Source organism: Pinus tabuliformis, chromosome Q, assembly GCF_031772625.1.
Source record: "Pinus tabuliformis cultivar Carrire ecotype Pingquan chromosome Q, CPIR1, whole genome shotgun sequence".
NCBI lineage: Eukaryota > Viridiplantae > Streptophyta > Pinopsida > Pinales > Pinaceae > Pinus > Pinus tabuliformis.
The window spans coordinates 409,034,877-409,057,898 of NC_142296.1; the positions used below are offsets into that span (position 1 = coordinate 409,034,877).

General features: G+C 36.9%; 1 protein-coding gene across 1 annotated transcript in view; it reads left to right on the forward strand.

Annotated features, from left to right (window-relative positions):
- LOC149219916 (protein LEAD-SENSITIVE 1-like) overlaps window positions 1-11,614 on the forward strand; it is a 99,899-nt gene extending 88,285 nt beyond the window's left edge. Inside the window, exon 2 of the mRNA XM_089384550.1 lies at window positions 10,627-11,614. Within this exon, the coding sequence (XP_089240676.1) occupies window positions 10,627-11,300 (674 nt within the window). The 3' untranslated portion in view covers window positions 11,301-11,614. The remainder of the gene's footprint in view (window positions 1-10,626) is intronic.
- Window positions 11,615-23,022: the final 11,408 nt, after the last annotated feature.

The following is a 23,022-nucleotide window of genomic DNA, read 5'->3' on the forward strand; positions in this document are numbered from 1 at the left end:
TTCTCATAGAGAAGGGATTTTTCCAATAGATCTACTACCATATATGTTGTTGTATTTCTCACAGCGAAGAGATTTTTGCCAATAAATCTACTCTTATATATGTTTTGTGTATTTCTCATAGATAAGGGACTTTTTGCCAATATATTTACTACTGGTTTATTTTTGTGTTTTGTGTTATAAAAAGGCCAATTAGATGCTAGAGAAAATTAACAACACTGACCAGATAATCACTAAGTGCAATAAGAAAATAATCTCCATATTCTAAACGGTGAACAAGTCACATCTAGTAACGATGAACAATATTACAATGGTGAAAATACCATATGGTGGACAGACCACAACAGTGAGCAAAACACCACATTTAAAAACCAAATGCTGTGGAGTCCCCTATCTTGGCCCTCGATCCTTCAAAGGACTTTCCGTTTTTGAAGCCTGTGTCTAAGCACTTCTCTATGAACTCAATGAACCAGGATTCTGTTTCTCTTTTAATCTTCTTTGCGAGTTTTACCATCTGGAAGAGACCATTTTTCGTACTGGAATCTTGGCTATCGACAAGCTGTTGATCTGATGAATTTGAACCTTTTTTGTCATTGTTCTGATCAGAAAATCTGGTAGGCTTTTTTAAGCTCAAACTTGAGCTAGAGCCATAATTCTTTTTAGGAATAGGACTGTTGTCGATTCGAGGGGACAGTGAGTTCGTTCCTTGGTGGCAGTCTCTTAGGAGAGTATGAGGTTGATTTTCCTAATGCTCTCTTAGAGCGTAGAAGAGCTGGACTAGAAGCTGCACTTGACGAAACACTTGCTTTTGGACTCCTCGATAAATCCTGAGATGACATTCTTAGAAAGTCTTTGATAACTTCAATGGTGATTCTCGGGGAGATGAGTTGTAACCTATTTAGATGGTGCATTGAGTGAATTTAGATGAGTCGAGGTTAGCATATCATTTAATCAACAGCAGCTAGGTACATTAGATAGCTTAGGTGGTAATGATCCATTGAGTTTGGGCATATTCATTGAATCTAAAAAGTATATGGAGTCGTTTTAGATAAGTATGAGGTATGATCCATGACCAATTGGCAAAATGGTGTAAAAGTTATAAGATTTAAATCTCTTCAACATGTTAATGGGTATCTGTATCACTCAATGCAGAGTTAAGGTTTATAGCCACACACTTATGGATAAAAAACATGACGAATTAATAAAATCTTTGCTGTTTGAGGTAAAAAAACAGGATTCAAATCTCTTCTACATGTTAATGGGTATTTGTATCAATGGAATACACAGATGAAGTTTATAAACCCCACTGATGGATCAAAAGCAGTTACACATGGCTCTATATTAGTTTAACCTCATTTAAAGACATTGTTGGGTAAAGGGCACATGTGTAAAACTCTAAAGAACTTTGATGTTACTGCTTCTCCATTGTGTATAAGAGGCACATACGGTTCGCCCTCTCTTGGGGGCAGTGATTTGGAGAGTACCCTGGTTCATTGGAACGATGATCAGCTGAATTGAACCCTGAGCTTTGCCAGCCAAACACCAAAAGCAAATTGAAAAATATTCTCTGTTTTTTACCTGTAATCTGATGACTGACTCATGTGCTTGGTTTGACGATCCTTTCTGTTGCTGAATAATGAGGAATTGTGTGTTAATTGAGGGTTATTTATGTCTGGTAGTATAGTAACTTTTGTTGTATGGACTGTTCTCTTAAGATTATGGTGGGTGTAAAAGTGTGTTGTTTCCTCAGGGCATCCATGATTTGGAATGCCATTTTCACTAGTACTAGTATAATGAAGATCGATAAACAATGTATGCTATTCTCTGTGATAGGAAGACCATGAGGGGCATCCAATTACCCTCATATATTATTCTAGCCTTGACTTTGAATTTTTGAAACTTCACAGTGCCTCCCAAGGGAAGCCTTTGTTCTTCCGAAGCAAGAGGTGCCATGGTAGCTTGTATTGAGCACTTGTCCTTTCTTTACCTACATCTCTAGGGATCAAAATAATTCTTCAAGTTGAATTGCCAGTTCTAATTCAAGGACCAAATATCATCAAGTCTCAAGGAGGCATAAAGCCTGGTTATTGGCCATTCAAATATTTTGATATCTATGCTTAATGTGAAAGCTGTACCAAAGGATTGGCTTGCAATGGATTTATCAGCAAAGGTAAGGATGACAGGATCTGGATTTGATGCAGTTTTTTTGCAGTAGGAGAATCTATAACACAGTTGTTAACCGTAGAGTAAATTGGGGTTTCACTTCAATTTAAGATGGGTTTTAACTGGTATCAACATGAGAAGGATCCTTACTGATACTGTTGGATTGAGTCAAATGAAACTTAAGTGTGGATTACATTGCATCAATAAGATAGATGTATAAATATATGTCTCGTGACTTTTGGATTCAATCTCAATGACAGCTCGTATTCCTTAATGGATTAGGTGTCTAACATTCCCTTTAATCCAAAGACATGTATTGAGTCCATGGAGAGAGATGAAGGATAGTAGTGAATTGTTGAATATGTTGATTGAATTTGGTGGTTTTGGGATGATGACAAATCCAATCGCTAGTAGAAGCCAAAATTTTCCACTAAATGGTGGTTTAAGGTTGACCACCAACTCTGGAACTTTAAGGCTCAGCAGTTCTAGAACAATTTCTGATTTTGTTGCGACTTTATGTCTTGCTAACTGAAAATGCTTGCAAACGAAGATGAAGATGACTGCAAGCTCTGGAACTTGACAATAAGGTTCTGCAGTTTTTTTTGTTAAAGCACAAAAGATCATTATAAGTATCATAGAATAACAAACCAGTACAAAACTACCCCATCAGTATTGCAAACCAACCCAATTAGTATTGGTTACCACTTTTCAAAACCAGCCCATGTCCAAAAAAACCAAACAACCATATATTGTAGCAGCAAGCATTTACTATCAGCAATTATCAATCAATCAGTACTCTTCTCCCACGACAGAGTTTGCTTCGACCTCTTCATAGTCCTCCTCCGAAGCAACCAAGTCCTCACTGGCCTTCGAGAACTCTCCTTTCCCCATACCCTCGTATATTCAAAGGCCAGGTGGCAGAGACAATGACAAAACCCTCAAAGACACGCGTTCTAAGATTCCCTGAGCTCCAGAAAACCATATGCCGAGAAGCCAAAACCTGAGACTTCACCAAGCTTAAATTTCAGAGACTCAAAGCGGTGGATGTTTGAGACCTCGTCCATTGTTGTCGTGTAAGGCAGTTTCGGGGCACTGTCGTATGTTGTGTAGCGTGCATCTATGGCATATGGGTACTTAAAGACCAAGCAATTTGAATCAAAAACCTTGGGATTCGGATAACCAGAAGATGAGGAGGGAGGCGTGTTTGGCATTCAGATCCTAGATCCATGCTTGAAACCTTTCCGTTTTACCTCACATTGTGATTGCAAAGGGCTCAGTTGAATGGCGTGGGTGTGAAATACGAACTGGGGCACATTCAGAACGGGCGCAGAGGAGACAGAAAATGGGCATGGAAGAGTGCGTAGGTAAATACGTTAGAAGGACAGGCAGAGAAACGACCGCAGAAGGGGTATAAGAAATGCTAGACCTGACAGGGCGTAAATTTGACAGGGTTTGCGCCCAGTGCCATGGCCACAAACCTATGGATCTTATACCACTATTGGATTGAGAGCCAAAGTGAAAGACCAGACTGGGTGTAAACTTGACAGGATCTGTGCTTAGTTCCATGGCTACAAACCTATGGCTCCTATGCCACTATTGTACTGACAGCCAGAGTGAAAGACCTGACTATGTTTGTTACCTGTAACATCGCAAAATGATGGTCGCCTATAACTTTCAAGTCAACATTCATGTTCTGCAAGAGTTTCAAAAGAATCCCCTGATATGCAGTGAAGGTCCATGTGTCGGCCTAATCAACAGTTAAAAATAGTTCAATTGATTGGACAGAGGGCAAAAAGGTAGACAATGCTTGGCTTGACCATTTTCAAAAAGGAATGCCTATCGACGTAAATATATATAAATGTACATATTTACAAAGTTCCAAGTGTCTAACTTATTTCCATTTCATTATTACAATACAGGGGTCCAAATTGGGGGCATTCCATAGAAGATAAGCTTCCTTGGGCTGAGAATTTGAGGTTCCATGGCTGCTCATTTGTTTGGAAAATCCTTTTTTCTTATGGAAGAATAGGCATGATGTTCTATTTAACAAAAAGGATTTTGCAAGATCTTTTTCATGGTTTGACAACTATCTAATTCATGCAAGCTTGTCCTTATAGATTGCTAGGCAAGTACAAAAGATATCGATGGAGATGTCCCACTTGCAACGACTGTTAGAGATTTGGGGAGCTGCCCCTTGCAACATGAGTATGGTGCCACGTGGCAGCTCTCTGTCCCAATCTGGTCAATCTCAATAGTCCCAAAGATCGGATGGGCAACCATGTCAAATGGTCGGCCACATCATTGGGTTTGTCGTGTAGTGAGGACACTTGCTATCTAGGAGACTAAAAAACTACTAAAACGTTCCAAGGGTGGCTGGGTTGTCTGAGCCTACTGACATTGGTTGGGAGCCAACCCCAATGATTGTAATGATCCATCACTCGATGCAAAGCTTCTTATTTCCTTCCTGCTAGAGTGTAATGCTCTTGTGCTTACGTGTATGCTGAGGGCCATATCTTTACTTTTCTGCTTGAAAGACTGTTTCTTTGTATAGCCTGTGTGGTGGCAATTAACACATTTGGGCATTTTGGTAATTAGGCAGCCCACTTTTTAAATTTTCTAGCGCTTGTGCTGGCTACGTTTGCCAGCTGCTTTTTCCTATAAAAAGCCATTCATGTACACATTTTGTTATTATGAATAGTCAAAGGAGCTTTTTATTTTTAAAAAAAGAGAAAGTTTAGCATATGGATAGAGGAAATGGACATGTAAAATAGCTAGACGATGTTGTTTTATATGAACTTCTTGAAGGCTACTAGCAGATTCACACACAAATCTTATGAACTTAGTCTAGATTTTTGTTGAGAAATCTAGGGCATAGCAATTAAGTGATTTCTCTTCTATTAGTAATTGCTTATGAGTGCTTTTCACTTCTTTAGATTAAGATCTTCTTTTACTTAGGTTGTAAGTGTTCTTCTTCATCAAACAACTACCAATGCATAAACCATAAAGAGACAAGAGACACAAAATATAGGCTGTCATCCAGGGCCAAAACCTCTCCCACTTGAGAGGAACCCCGAACAAATTCTTCTTCTTATAGAGATTTCAGTTGACGAATACCAAGACCAAGACCCTTGACCTCTTTGCCACTCTAACACCAAGACATAAGTTCCCATGATGAGATCCTTAGACAACGATAGTCGACTTTCTGCTCCTTCCCTTTTGTCGGCTCCTCTTCCACTTCGACCTTCTTCTGCTTCAAATCTTCGGCTTCCTTGAATTAGGTTTGCAATCTTAATTCAAAAACCTAAGCTTATGCACAAGACCTTATCTTATGCCTTCACTTTCTTCACTTTGGATAGGGTCTTGTTCTAGCTTGACTCGGCTCCCTTCTTACCTTGACCTTCTTCCAACTCAGCTACCCAATGAGGACTGTTATTCTTCTCGGCTCCTTCTGCTACAACTAATCTCTTGCTACCTCACACATGTGGAGGATATCAACCCAAATACAGACCATAAAAGAGCTTGGATTATACTCTTCCTTCCTTCGCTTGATAATAAGCTTCATCGCTACACTTCACACCTCTTACTTCAGACTTGATGACCACCGAAATTCTCTGCCTGAAATGATGTTGAGTTGTCTTATAAATATTTGTTTCCTCATCAAAATAAGCCAACTTGACAACAAGTTGGGTCGACGTGTCATTTGGAGAGGTATTGTTATTCTTCTTGAAGCTGACTTGAAGGGAGATGCTTGTGCTTGTCTTGGAGGGCTATTTGACACTTTCATTGACTCTTATACAAATGTAACATGCCCAAGAAGGGTCCTTCATACATGACATTGACTCTCTTTGACTTTATGACCAATCTTAAGGGCTCACAATGGGAGCCATTACTAAAAATAAAATTCCTTGCTCATGAAACCCATGAGACAAGAATTACAAAAATAATTTTATTTTTCTTTACATCAATTACATAAAATTACATTTACATATGTCATTATGAAGACCGAACCTAGTTACACTTTTTAACACTCCCTCTTAACTAAGGAGGTATTCATAATGACACTTGGTCATTCTCAATCTGAAGAAATTCTCATAAGAAGAGGTGGATTGGTAACCCCATCTATATAGCATCATATCAACTAGCGTTGTCACATAGCAAGGCCTTGACTAACAACTCTATCTCTCCACAAGATCTAAGCACAATGTTGGCGAGACCAAAGATGTATAGACACCCTCATCATTGTCTCTCTTGGAACATACTCCACTCGGGTTCTCAGGGTGTGTTCCACCAGGACTATTCTTATCTTGGATTCCCAGTCCTCAAAGAATATCGGTCCTCTATGACTACTCTTATCTTGGATTCCCTAACACATCCTCAAAGAGCATCAGATGCCAGATGTTTACCTAATCCTCCATTCTGTCTTCCTAAGTGAAGACAAGAATGAAGTGTCCATCTCTCCCTCTTAATTAGGGAGGACATATCTATTCCAATAAAGGAATGTACTCATTCCTACGGAAGGAATGTACCTAAGCTCCCTCTTGGCTTAGGAATTTTGCTTCCAAGTTTCTACCAAGTAAGAAACTTGTTTCCAGGCTCCCTCTTAATTAGGGACCTACAACAACTCCTCAGGTGGAGATGATGGGACAATCCGCTGCTTGAAGAAGTCCTCACAATGTCATGAATTTCTTTTTATTATGTAGGAGTCTTCATGTTTGGGACTTCTTAGGGCACATAACATCCATCACTTTCATCCATGAGTTAGTCATGTCATCATCGGAAAGTGATCCATTTGTTCATATATGGCCTTCGTTAATGCCTTGATGCCTTCTTCATGCCATGTTCCCATAAGGATCTTTCATCCTACTACATGGGCATCAATGGTGGAATATATCCATAGATATTCCCTCGGCAACCCTGCATAAGCCCATCCAGATATTTGTTCAAAAATAAGAAATGGTCTTTCATCATGACATCTTCTAGTTTGCATCAACATCCTGCATACATATTGACACATCTCCCAAAGATATATATATTGTCAAGGGTCTCTTTCTTTTTCCAGATTCCATTAGAATCTTCATATCTTTCCTTTTTTACTGATGTATGATGAGCTTTCCCTGGATGACCTTCTTTTTTCTTTCCATAAGTGCCACTTATGTTTTCAATGAGGTTCCCAAGAGCTATATCCTTCATAGTTGACTTGTCATTTAATTTCAACCATCTTTCATGCTTCTCTATGATGATGTCATGAGCTCTTGCTTTCAATGCTTCTATGATGCCTTGAAGCATCCCATCATTTTTCTTAGTGAATTATGATAGCCATATCTTACAACAGAAGACATAGGAACTATGAAAAGAACTTAAGTGAGGAAGACTATCTCAGTCATAGTAGAAATCTCTTACTTCCTCTTTCTTGGACTTCTTCTTTTCAGCGTCCTCCACTTCTTCGGTGATATGGGCTTCTTCTCTTCCTCTTTTGTTATTGTCCCTTTTGATCTTAGGACAATCTCTTTTGTAGTGTCCATATTCTTGACACCCATAGCATTGAATCTTAGCCATGTTCCTTTTCTTTTTCTGAGAACCAAGCTTTCCACCCTTTCTCCTTGTCATTGTAGTATAAGCTTGATTTTGCTCACCTGCCCCGACATCAGATTTGGCCTTTAGCCTAGATTCTTCAATCTTTCATAGTCACCACAACTCATGGAATGGAGTAGCTTCTTTCTTCCCATAAATACTTGAAGTAAAGTTACCCCACTCCTCTAGTAGTGCATTTAGTACAACTGTAGTCATTTCCCTGTCAGACATTACTTCTCCTAGATCTTGAAGTTGATCCCTGATCTTAGATATCCTCATAAAGTATGAGGCTATACCTTCTTCTTTTGACATCTTCAGCTTGTAGAGTTCTTGCCTTAGAGAGATAACTTCCCCTGCAGTGCTTACGGAATACAACTCTACCAGTTTGTCATATATTTCTTTTGAAGTTTCAAGTTTAGATACATATGGGATGAGGGGATCCTTGATGGATTCAATGAGAATCCTTTGAGCCCTAATTTCCCCCTTCATAAACTTTGCAAGAGCTTGAGCATCTTCCTTTCTTGGTTTAGTGATATATCCTTTGACATGTTCCATAACCTCATTTTCAATGAGATTCATATTTGTCCTTTTCTTCCATGCAAGATAGTTTGAAGCCCCAACCAATTTGTTGCTTTCCTTGCAAAAAGACATTTTGACAGATTCAGATGTGGACATAAATATACTTACTTGATAGGATGCTCCTTCTCCTTTCTGCTTCCTTGATGTTGATGATGATATAGAGAATAGAAAACTTCTCCTTGATGAAGATAGTTTTCTTCAATAATGATCCTTGATCTCACAGAGAGGGAGATCCCTTAGGATCCTTTGATGGTGAAGTTTCGTTGATGAAGATCAATGATGACTTCTTGATGATGTCTTCAATGGTAGGAATCTTTCTTCAACGAGAGAGAGATCGCCTTAGGGTCTTGATGACAATGCCTTTTGATCTAGCTTCCTTTGGATAAATAGTCTTCAAAACACTTCAAGATGATCTTCGCTTTGATGCCTTCCTTGAGATTTGATCTTTGAGCGTCCCTTGATAAGATGCCCTTCCTTGATTTAGTCACCTTAGCTTTGATACCATGTTGAAAAATCTAGGGCATAACAATTAAGTGATTTCTTTTCTATTAGTAACTGCTTGTGAGTGCTTTTTATTTCTTTAGATTAGGATCTTCTTTTACTTAGGTTATTAGTGTTCTTCATCAAACAACTACCAATGCATAAACCATAAAAAGACGAGACACAGAATATAAGCTATCATCCAGGGCCAAAACCTCTCCCACTTGAGAGGAAAACCCAAACAAATTCTTCTTCTTATAGAGATTCCAATTGACGAATACCAAGACCAAGACCCTTGACCGATTTTCCACCCCAAGAACAAGACACAAGTTCCCTTGATGAGATCCTTAGACAACGATAGTTGATTTTCTGCAACTTCCCTTTTCTCAGCTCCTCTTCCACTTCGACCTTCTTCTGCTTCAAACCTTCAGCCTCCTTGAATTAGGTCTGCAATCCTAATTCAGAAACCCTAGCTTATGCACAAGACCTTATCTTATGCCTTCACTTTCTTCGCTTTGGATAGGGTCTTCTTCTAGCTTGACTCGGCTCCCTTCTTATCTTGACCTTCTTCCAACTCGGCTACCCAATGAGGACTGTTATTCTTCTTGGCTCCTTCTGCTACAACTGATCTCTTGCTACCTCACATGTGTGGAGGATATCAACCCAAAAACAGACCATAAAAGAGCTTGGATTATACTCTTCCTTCCTTCGCTTGATAATAAGATTCCTCGCTGCACTTCACACCTCTTACTTCAGACTTGATGACCACCGAAATTATCTGCCTGAAATGATGCCGAGTTGTCCTATAAATAGTTGTTTTCTCATCAAAATAAGCCGACTTGACAACAAGTTGGGCCGACGTGTCATTTGGAGAGGTATTGTTATTCTTCTTGAAGCCGACTTGAAGGGAGATGCTTGTGCTTGTCTTGGAGGGCTATTTGACACTTTCATTGACTCTTATACAAATGTAACATGCCCAAGAAGGGTTCTTCATACATGACATTAACTCTCTTTGACTTTATGACCAATCTTAAGGGCTCACAATGGGAGCCATTACTAAAAATAAAACTACCTGCTCATGAAACCCATGAGACAAGCATTACAAAAATAATTTTATTTTTCTTTACATCAATTACATAAAATCACATTTACATATGTCATTATGAAGACTGAACCTAGTTACACTTTTCAACAATTTTTGCAAGTCAGGTTTTAGTTCCCATATCAATTGCTTAAATCATTATTTTTTTTCTATCATGTAACATTGATGCATGCAGAAACTATTGCTGAGAGCTAGTTTTGTTTGGTTGTTTGAAAAAGGAGAAAGCTGGATTCTGGAATAACTGCTTCTTATTTAAATTGTGTAGGCTTTCTCAGTTTCTCAAATTCTTCACACAATTATTTCCAAAATTATAATTGTCAAATTCTTCATATAGTTATTTCAAAAAATGTAACTGTCAATCTTGGAAAGCAGCTGTCATGATTAGTTGAAAATGGATGGGACTGTTCGGCTTGGCTTCAAGTGTAGGATTCAAAGTTTTATTTCAATCTGTATGTATTTTGTTGTGATTGGTTATGTACAACTTTATAAACCTTTTTATGCACTGTTGATTTTTTTCCAAACAGGTAGTTACAAGCTTCTAGATTATTTTTTCCAGTGTTTTCTGTTTTCTGCACTCCAGATCATTATGTTTTATGGATTACTTGAATATAGCTGATGGAATGGAAAGAAACAGGTTTCAACATCAGTCTCAGTTTGATGAACCAGTTATTGGAAAATTCCACCTTTTTGTTAAATCTTTCTTGTCTATACTCAGATATCCAGATCTCTTGCAGGTATCTATATTGGAGATGGTAAGGTTGTTCACTTCACTCGAGGAAGAGGGGAGGAACTGGGAACTGGTACTGTTCTTGATGTATTTCTGTTGAGCTCACAGCGTTCCCATAGGGCTGATCTCTGCCAGATCTGTGATCACCAGGAAAACTCAAATGGAGTTGTGTGTTCCTGTCTTGACTGTTTCCTAGCTGGAGATGCCCTATACCGATTTGAGTACTCTGTCAGTGCTCCCTTCTTTCTTGCAAAAGCACGAGGTGGAACTTGTACTCTTGCAGAAGCAGACCCGCCAGAGACAGTTGTACATCGTGCAACATACTTGCTTGAAAATGGGTTTGGATGCTATAACATTTTTAAGAATAACTGTGAAGATTTTGCAATTTACTGTAAGACTGGTTTACTTGTGATTGATAGGAATCCTATTGGAAGAAGTGGTCAAGCAGCATCGATCCTAGGTGCTCCATTTGCTGCTATATTTTCATCCCCTCTGCGGTTTCTGACGACTGATATAACTGGCATGACAGTAGTTGCAGTTGGAATGTACTGTTTGAGTAGGTATGCAGCTGATATCGGGGTTCGCAGGGATGTGTCAAAAATTGCGGTAGATGACTTGGTAGTGAAACTGGGTGTGAATGCACAAGTGATTCCAACAACTGGCACAGTTCAGCTGTTATAAAGCCATTGGTAGTGGGGCTTACAGTTCAGCTGTTATAAAGCCAATGGTAGTGGGGCTTACAGTTCTGGCTGTTAAAAGCCAATAGTAGTGGGGCTTATTTTTTTCCGGTAAATGGTCAAGTTTAATTGTTGGCACTTAAGACTTGCTGCTATAGTTGTATCTGATTTATAGCCGTGGAATGATAAATATTCATTTGGCATAAGGTACCTCATTATAATGGAAAAGACAACTAATTCTACTGGGGTAGTGATGCTTATATTACTGTTTGTATTAGGAACAAGTACATTTTAGTAAGTGAAAGACATTGATCATTATGATGCTCACCAAAGTTGTGATAAAATTATTACAGTTCTGAAATATCTCTAATTTCCTTGCTTTACAATATTCCAGTTTCATTACTCTCAGGCTCATTAAGTCAAGCTATACTCCATCATTTAGGTCTCTCTGAAGGTTAGATTGTGCATTCGTATTTTATATTGCTGGTAACTGGCACCTGCTTTCATTTAGGGGCAATCTTTTTCCTTCTGTTAATTACTTTTTCAGCATGGTTATTGCCATTGATATATATTACATAAAGTTCAAGCAAAATGGGCCCTTTCTGAGTTTATATATGATTTGGTTATTATGTCAATCGTTTGGGAGTATGTCATGAAGGCGTTAGCAAAAGGAATGAAATTTACCTCAATTTTTAAAAGCATGAAAGCCACTGCTTCTATTAGAGTATTTGTTCATCTTTTATTCATATATCGTGCTTTTCACCTCAGTGCAATATGGGGCTAGGTCATGATGTTGCTTTGTTAGTTCAAGGTTGGTGCAATGCTCGTAAAATACTATGAAGATTTCATTCAGCACAATTTCTCCATGCCATAAACGACATATGGATTGGTTTTCAATGCAATAAAGCATGTAGGAATGAAATTACTAATTTACTGAACTTCATATTTGAATGATTATGGTTTTCAAAATCAGTGTTGATTCATTTTAATTTAGATTCATTTAAAAGATTTTAGAGTTTATTTCCTGGTATTTAATCCCTATCCATAATAATAGATATCCATAATAATAGATATGAAGTTAAGACAATTTCAAATTGGTTGCATTAATCTCCAATTGTTTAAAAATCAAAATTGACTTTAATAACATCTCTCATTATATAAATTTTAAATTATGTTTAAAAATTCAAAACTTAATTTAATAGTATTTCTTATATAATTCTTAATTCTTAAATAGGTGTTTATCATATATTTACCTTTAACAATAAACCTCTCTCATTATATAATTCTTAAATTATGTTTAAAAATTCAAGACTTAATTTAATAGTATTTCTAATTATATAATTCTTAATTTTTAAGTTTATCATATATTTACCTTTAACAATCTTTGCATATATATTTCTATTTATTGTATTTACATTTTATTTTGTAATATTTGTGAACATTTAATTTTATTTTTAATTACATTAATCTTATTTTCTTTTTATTATTTGAGTTCTTGATATTATGTTATTTGTATTTTATTCTATGTTGTTTGATGTTAATATATAATTACATGTAATTCACCTTTATGTTAAACATTCACCTCAATCTTTAACCTATTAATATTGATATATTCAATATATTAATATTAATCATTTATCAATAAGTTGGTTAAACAAGTCTAAATTGTTTATTTTGAAGTGTATTGTTAATGAAAAATCACTTTGTGTTGTATCATTAAAAGTCAATGTATCAAACTTTTATTTATTTATATTGGAAATTGAAAAAGAATATTATTTTTACTTAAAAAGATATTAAATTATTTTATTTATATTGGAAATTGAAATGAAATATTTCTTTGTTATTGCTATTCCTTTTTATATTTTTAGTTTTTTTAATATTTATGTGTGTCAATTCCATGTTGAGTATCAAAGAAGTTCTGTTTCTTTTCATATTTGTACGTGTCAATTCCATGTTGAGTATTAAAGAAGTTACATTTCATTTTATGTTATATAATTAAAAATCAATGCATCAAATTATTTTTATTTAAAAAAGGATATTGAATTATTGTATTTATGTTGAACATTGAAATGAAATATTTTTTTGTTATTGCTATTTCTTTTTATATTTTTAGGTGTTAATTTCATGTTGAGTATCAAAGAAGTTACATTTCTCCTTCATACTATTAGGATCATCTAGCATCGAGAAAAGCGGTGATGTAGTGGTGGCAACATGATGAATAATCATGGAACTTTTTCATCTATAAATAGGCACGAATGCCATGGGCAAAACCATGGGTGCCCTATACCTGGAGCCATAAAACCACCAGTAACTTGATCGAGTTAAGTTTACTCAAACAACCCTAACAATCCCCCCCTTAAATTAGACTTTGGGACATTGATCTGGTCCCAATTATTAACCATCTCACACATGAGATCTCACATTCCCCCCCTCAAGCTCCATCTCACACATGAGATCTCACATTCCCCCCCCTCAAGCTAGGATACCAGTGAACCACCAGTGATTTGACCGAGTCAAGTTTACTCAAACTACCCTAACAATCCGTCCCCCCCTCCCCCTAAATTAGACTTTGGGAGATTGATCTGGTCCCAATTATTAACCATCTCACACATGAGATCTCACATACCCCCCTCAAGCTAATCCCCCCCTTAAATTAGACTTTGGGAGATTGATTTGGTCCCAATTATTAACCATCTCACACATGAGATTTCAGATTCCCCCCCTCAAGCTAGGATACCAGTAAACCACCAATAACTTGACCGAGTCAAGTTTACTCAAACAACCCTAACAATCCCCCCCTTAAATTAGACTTTGGGAGATTGATCTGGTCCCAATTATTAACCATCTCACACATGAGATCTCACATTCCCCCCCTCAAGCTAGGATACCAGTACCCTACATAAAGCATCGAGAGAGATGGTGGTGTCTAAAGACATCGTTGTTTGATCAAACTTTTTTATTTATATTGGAAATTGAAAAAAAATATTATTTTTATTTTAAAAAGATATTGAATTATTTTATTTATATTGGAAATTGAAATGAAATATTTTTTTGTTATTGCTATTCCTTTTTATATTTTTAGTTTTTTTAATATTTATATGTGTCAATTCCATGTTGAGTATCAAAGAAGTTCTATTTCTTTTCATATTTGTAGGTGTCAATTCCATGTTGAGTATTAAAGAAGTTACATTTCATTTTATGTTATATAATTAAAAACCAATGCATCAAATTATTTTTATTTAAAAAAGGATATTGAATTATTTTATTTATGTTGAACATTGAAATGAAATATTTTTTTGTTATTGTTGTTTCTTTTTATATTTTGAGGTGTCAATTCCATGTTGAGTATCAAAGAAGTTACATTTCTCCTTCATACTATTAGGATCATCTAGCACCGAGAGAAGCGATGATGTAGCGGTGGTGTCTAAAGACATCATTGGTTGTTTCCACTGGGCAACATGATGAATAATCATAGAGCTTTTTCATCTATAAATAGGCATGAATGCCATGGGAAAAACCATGGGTGCCCATATACCTGGAGCCATAAAACCACCAGTAACTTGACCGAGTCAAGTTTACTCAAACAACCCTAACAATCCCCCCCTTAAATTAGACTTTGGGAGATTGATCTGGTCCCAATTATTAACCATCTCACACATGAGATCTCACATCCCCCCCCCTCAAGCTAGGATACCAGTAAACCACCAGTAACTTGACCGAGTCAAGTTTACTCAAACAACCCTAACAATCCCCCCCTTAAATTAGACTTTGGGAGATTGATCTGGTCCCAATTATTAACCATCTCACACATGAGATCTCACATACCCCCCTCAAGCTAATCCCCCCCTTAAATTAGACTTTGGGAGATTGATCTGGTCCCAATTATTAACCATCTCACACATGAGATCTCACATTCCCCCCCTCAAGCTAGGATACCAGTAAACCACCAATAACTTGACCGAGTCAAGTTTACTCAAACAACCCTAACAATCCCCCCCTTAAATTAGACTTTGGGAGATTGATCTGGTCCCAATTATTAACCATCTCACACATGAGATCTCACATTCCCCCCCTCAAGCTAGGATACCAGTACCCTACACAGAGCATCAAGAGAGATGGTGGTGTCTAAAGACATCGTTGTTTGATCTCACTGGCCCACAACACATAATCATGTAGCCTTTTTGGCCTATAAATATGCTACATCAAACATGAATACCATGGGAAAAACCATGGGTGCCCATAAATCTGGAATCGGAAAACCACTAGTAACTTGGCTGAGTCAAGTTTACTGAAACAACATTAACACATATTAAGTAACACACCATATAAATCTCTCTCTCTGTACACAGGACACACCATGTAAGTCTCTCTCTGTATATAAACACCATCTCTCTCTTTATATATATATATATAGTGTTGGCATTATGACACAGGTTTGGCGCTATGACACGTGTTGTCCTTGATGGCAACTCACTCAGATGACAGATCACGATTCAGGATCACAGAATGAAGGAAAAAGAGGTATACACAGGTTCCCCTTGACTAAACCGTGTATACACGCGGGTTCGCAGACCAAAAGGCGCTTATGCGTATACACACACTTTCACGCAAGGAAAAGCGCATACATGTTGGAAAACTTGGTTTGGTTTGTGGTATTTGGTGTTTAGTATTTTGACCTATGGTATTGGTCCAAGGTATCTTGTTCGAAGTGTTGACCCCAGGTATTTGGTCCAAAGTATTGATTCTAAGTGGTTTTGAACCATGGTATTGAGTAAGGCCTAAGACTATAAAAGGAGGAGGAGATCATTAGGCAAGGGCACTCAAGTATTGAATATCTAATGAAGAGCAAGATCTAGAATATTGGTCATTGGGTTATGGTGCATAGCTGGATCTGAATCAAGGAGGAACCTGAGCGCTTGATGAAGGATAAGTTCTATTGAGGGGTCAAAATCTTAAGGCTTGAAGAGAAGTATCTTTGTGTGGTTTTGATTTCTTATCTGAATAAATGGTGCATGTTATAATCTGTAAATATGATGATCTGGGTATAACTGATGTCTGAAGTTGTTGTAAAGTTTAAAATCATCATTTACAGATCTGTACGCAGGTTCACTTTAGCAAAGGCGCGTATACACGCTGGGTCTACATATCAAAAGAGCGTATATGCAGGTTCGCCTTGAGTAAATTGCGTATGTACGCAGGTTCGACGCATTGCAGTAGCGTATACCTAATAAAATAAGCTTTAGCTACTTTTGTTTGCTGTTGCAGTGTTCTGGGTTATAGCATGGGTTCTGGTTACTGTTTCTGTATTCTGGTTACAACATTCTGAGAAGTGATTGGTTGATTCAGTTGGTGCAAAGGAGATTGATTGATGCAAATATATTTGATGATTGATTGATGTTATTGATGGATCCAGTCTGAAAATTAATGAAACGTGGTCCCTGGAAGAAAAGAGAAGGTTGTATCTTTTTGTAGGCCTGCACCTACGTACTAGTAAACACAATAGCTAGTACAAGAGCTAGGGGGTTGTAGCTCCCTTCCAGGAGAAGCTGGAGAATGAGAGAAGGTTGTAGCCTTTTGCAGGTAGAAGCCTGCATACTGGTATAAGTCTGCACCAGTACAAAAATTGTAAAAAGATGTTTCTTATTAAAAGAAGATAGAGACGATTGCAGCAGGTGGTTTTCACCCACATTGGGTTTCCACCTTATATCTTGTGTTCATGTGTGTGATTGTCTGTTCTATTTTTACTGCTCCTGTTCACTGTTTATATGGTTAATGAAGTTCTGATGCACTGATTAAAGATCAAAATATAATGGATTAACTGAATCATAAGTTTACTGGATATACGCTGGTTTCATTAATCACAGTTGCGTATACACGCGGGTTCCCTTAACTGAAGTAGCGTATATGAATCAGAGTATGAAATGAAAAAGTTTTATTGATTTGCTAATACTGATTCAACCCCCCCCCCTCTTAGTATCAGAGCAGGTCCTTTGGTAGAAGCTTGATCGCTTGAAGGAGATCCGTAGAACAATGGGAAAGAAGCTAAAGAAGAAAGCGCCTCAGAAGAAGAAGACATCTCAAAGGAACTATGACAGTGGGAGAATTGATTGGGGGATATGTGGAAGCAACTCTTCAGAATCACCTCTGAATGAAGATGAACAAGCAAAAGAACTATCAGGTATGAATGCTGGTGATGCATTTCTCCATCCATTTGAAGATGATGAAAGTGATAGCGAAACAAATGAATTTGCTCTTATGGGTAAGGAAGAAAGATATCAAATAGAGGCAGAATTTAAAAGGATTATAGACAAAATTAGAGATCAACAAGATCTATTGGACAAAAGGGAATGTCTCTTCAAAGAAGAAGCTACCAACCTAAAAGCTCAACTAGAGGAAGGAAACAAGGCAAGGAAGCAATTCAAAGAAAAGGAAGATCAATGTCAAAAGCTACAGGATGAAGTGACATCATTAAGAAATGAAGTAAATGAAAGGAGCACAACAATTAAGAAACTCAGAGATAGATCCAGCTACTATAAAATTCTTGAAGCTAAGATCCTCTCGCTAAAATAAGATCTTGAAGAATCAAATAAACAGAATAAATATCTACTTCAAGCTCTTGAAAAACAAGAAAACGAAGTTCTTGAATTAAGACATCCGTTGGAAGAAGGAAGAAAAGCTGAAGGAATCATGAAGAAGCAGTATCTTGAAAAGGAAGAGCAACATCAGGTTGAGGTAAATGTTCTAAAAGATAAATTAGAAGAAAAGGATAAGCTCGTACGATTTCAAGATAGTACTAAGATCTTGGATGATATTCTTAGTAGTCAAAGGTCTCCTGCTATCAAAACCGGTCTTGGTTTTCATGAATATGTTGAAGGTGAATCTAGTTCACAAAGAAAGACAAGGAACTCTAATGCAAAATATGAAATGCTCAACAAGGAGATGAGACGTCAATCCCATCAACAACCAAGGAAAGAAATTCTTCAAAGAAATTCTATTACTCCTAACTATGGAAGTGATAGTCAGTTATTTCCTCAAATGAATAATGTTGAATGTTATGTATGTCATAATTTTGGAAATATTGCAGCCAGATGCAGAAGTAAAATGGTTCAAGACCATCACAAAGAAAGATCATCATGTTCCAGGTACTTTAAGGGATATTGTTTTGCTTGCAACATGTTTGGTTACAAAGCCATTGATTGCTATAGAAGGTTGTGCATGTAACAAGCTTGGACATATAACAAAGGAATGCATGAACAAAGTATGGGCACCATACCATTTAAAGGAGAAAACATCAACACACTCGAAGATATGGAAGAAGAAGGAAGTACAGTCAGAAAGATGTGGCACAACACAATGTACAGACATGACAGACTCAGAGGGAGCTAAAAGTGTGAAACTTTAGTGTTCTAAATCTCATACACAAGTTTCATGAAGAGAAGTCGCGTATATATGTGAGTTAGACACTGCACAGTCGTGTATATGTTAGTTTGAGGAAAAGCAGTGGGACAGACTCAGGAAAAAGGGTCTGATATGGTTCAATCAACTATTTGCTCTGTTTGATGATGGTTACAATCTGCTGATAATGTTTGGAAATGTATTGATACTCATAAGATGTTGTTTTTGATCCTCACAAGTTAACTTGATGTATATCTGATTGATGATGATGCCTTGATACTTCTTGTTGATATATGCATGATCAGATCTGACAGTGAACAGATGGAACAGGTTCAGGGGGAGAACATGCTATGCTTCTAATAAAGCATTGTTGGCATTATGTTTAGAAGTCTTTGGTACCTAATCAATGATGATGATGCTTATGATACATCTTACTATGATACGGTTATGAGTTGCCCATGACAAAATCTCATATGATTCTTGGGGTCACATAGTTGGTGTTCAGATCAGATTTATGGATGATTCTTTGATGATGCATATAGTACATATATGTTGCTTACATGATGATCTTCATAAGGACAAAGAGAAGTACAAAGCTTCATTATTTAGTGATAAGCCACTCATTTCCTTTATGCTGTTGTCATCATACCTCCAAAGATGCATAAAGTTCATATGGTGTAGTTATGATTTCTATAGTTCTTGGCTCTCACATGGTTAAGAATGGTTATTGTTGATGTTATCAAGAAATCTTGACAAATGACCATGAGCTCATGGTTTGCTAGATACATATTGCTATGCTGGATACATGGATGATTACTTAAGTTGCATACTGACAGATATTGTTGGTTGGCCAAGAGAATGGTGTTATTACAGGTCTCATGAAGACATAGCTATTTGAAGACATGGATATTCGAAGACATGGCTTACTTAGTCACATAATGATGATGAGTTCTTGCCTTATGATGATAGGTTGATACTCACATATTATCATGGTTGATGCTTATCAGATGTGGGATGTTCCCTAGTGATGATACATGGTTGATTGTGGAAAGATCATGCAGTTCTTAATGATGATGTGAAAGATCATGTGATGAGTATGGTGTTTTCTCATATGATATGGTATGAATGGTTTTGTTACTGCTTGGAGATGATTCATGGAAGGAAACGAAGCAAGTTGATCTTGATGAGATCAAGAGGATGAGTTGATACAAACATACTTTGTCACAGGTTGATGATATCTACACTGACATGGACATATACAGGTTGTTGGTCTGGATGCTGTTGACAGATGCTTATGGAGCAAATCTTACATGGTGTATGATAGTTGCTGATGACTATCTTGTTTTAGATATTTTTTCTCTATGTCATGTATATCTTTTATTATCAAGGTCATGAAACGACCTATTTTGTTTCCCCACTATGCATGGGATGGATGATGTAATGTTCTTGTTTTGTCATGTATAAACATTTGGTATATCCCCACTTGGTTGGGTGGATGAGTCAATCTTGGTATATCCCCACTTGGTTGGGAGAATGAATGTATGTATGAGTCATTAGTGATAGGAAGGTCAAACTCACATAGTTGAGTTTTAGAGTCATGTTATCTTTCTTGAAAATATTTGCAGACTCTGCATGTGCTCAGGGGAGCATGGATAATACAGTACATCTCAGCATGAACAAAGGGGTAGCTCAATCAGAAATTTCAGCATGCACTTAGGGGGAGTATGACCCTTTGCCCTTGATGTCAAAGGGGGAGAGTGATTTGGTGTTGTTGTTGCCATCAAGTCCAAAGGGGGAGATTGTTGGCATTACGATGCATGTGTTGTACTTGATGGCAACCCACTTGTAGCAGAACAACTCACTTATTGAATCTACATAAGAGATATCAGATGTGACAGAATACATGGTAGTTGTATTAACAGATGTGATGCAGGGCAGTTCAAAGGAATCAGTTCAGAAGTAATGTACAATGGCAACTCACTAAGATGACAGTTCACAGTGCAACAAGTTAACATTGCCATCAAGTCCAAAGGGGGAGATTGTTGGCATTATGACACAGGTTTGGCGCTATGACATAGGTGTTGTCCTTGATGGCAACTCACTCAGATGACAGATCACAGTTCAGGATCACAGAATGAAGGAAAAAGAGGTATACGCAGGTTCCCCTTGACCAAACCGTGTATACATGTGGGTTTGCAGACCAAAAGGCGCGTATGTGTATACACGCACTTTCACGCAAGGAAAAGCGCGTACATGTTGGAAAACTTGGTTTTGGTCCGTGGTATTTGGTCCTTGGTATTTTGACCCATGGTATTGGTCCAAGGTATCTTGTCCGAAGTGTTGACCCCAAGTATTTGGTCCAAAGTATTGATTCTAAGTGGTTTTGGACCATGGTATTGAGTAAGGCCTAAGACTATAAAAGGAGGAGGAGATCATTAGGCAAGGGCACTCAAGTATTGAATATCTAATGAAGAGCAAGATCTAGAATACTGGTCATTGGGTTATGGTGCATAGATGGATCTGAATCAAGGAGGAACCTGAGCGCTTGATGAAGGATAAGTTCTATTGAGGGGTCAAAATCTTAAGACTTAAAGAGAAGTCTCTTTGTGTGGTTTTGATTTCTTATCTGAATAAATGGCGCATGTTATAATCTGTAAATATGATGATGTGGGTATAAATGATGTCTGAAGTTGTTGTAAAGTTTAAAATCATCATTTACAGATCTGTACGCAGGTTCACTTTAGCAAAGACACGTATACACGTTGGGTCTACATATCAAAAGAGCATATACACAGGTTCGCCTTGAGTAAACTGAATATGTACGCTGGTTCGACGCGTTGTAGTAGCGTATACCTAATAAAATAAGCTTTAGCTACCTCTGTTTGCTGTTGCAATGTTCTGGGTTATAGCATGGGTTCTGGTTACTGTTTTTGTATTCTGGTTACAACATTCTGAGAAGTGATTGGTTGATTTAGTTGGTGCAAAGGAGATTGATTGATGTTATTGATGGATCTAGTCTGAAAATTAATGAAATGTGGTCCCTGGAAGAAAAGAGAAGGTTGTAGCCTTTTGTAGGCTTGTACCTACGTACTAGTAAACACAACAGCTAGTACAAGAGCTAGGGGGTTGTAGCTCCCTTCCAGGAGAAGCTGGAGAACGAGAGAAGGTTGTAGCCTTATGTAGGTAGAAGCCTGCGTACTGGTATAAGTTTGCACCAGTACAAAAATTGTAAAAAGATGTTTCTTATTAAAAGAAGATAGAGACGATTGTAGCAGGTGGTTTTCACCCACATTGGGTTTCCACCTTATATCTTGTGTTCATGTGTGTGATTCTCTGTTCTACTTTTACTGCTCCTGTTCACTCTTTATATGGTTAATGAAGTTTTGATGCACTGATTAAAGATCAAAATATAATGGATTAACGGAATCATAAGTTTACTGGATATACGCTGGTTTCATTAATCACAGTTGCGTATACATGCGGGTTCCCTAAACTGAAGTAGCGTATATGAATCAGAGTATGAAATGAAAAAGTTTTATTGATTTGCTAATACTGATTCACTCCCCCCTCTCAATATTATTTCCAACATATTGTTGATATTAAAATAATTTATGAATGAGGGATATTCAAAAGATTTTTGTTATTGATATTCTTTTTAAACATCACGTGAAAATTGTGTTGAACAAAAGATGAATTAAAGATATCCTTTAGGAATCTCTTACATTCAATTGTTATATATATATATATATATATTAAATGTCATTTGTCAATTTCATGTTGAGCATGGAAGAAATACACATCTCTTTCATATTGGGTTATAAAAAACACATCTTGGCATTATAGCTACATGAAAATACTTTTGATACAACAAACATTTGAGAACTCCTGCAAATTCAATTATATATATATATATATATATATATATATATATATATATATATATATATATATATATATATATATATATATATATATATATATGTCATTTGTCAATTTCATGTTGAGCATGGAAGAAATTACACCTCTCATATTGGGTTATAAAAAACACATCTTGGCACTATAGCTACATGAAAATACCTTTGATACAACAAACATTTGAGAACTCTTGCAAATTCAATTCTTTTGAAGTATATCTTCAATTAAATCGACCAAAGTAAAAAAAACAAAAAAATCTAATAAACACTAAAAAATTATGTTCAGACACCACAAAATTTAACTCCTACTTTTCTTTAATATGGTTTTTTTTCAAGACACAATAGAAGGGAAAAACTGATGCTTAAGTCCTCATGTAGAGACGACTTATTTAGAAATTAACAAACGTAATCAACTTT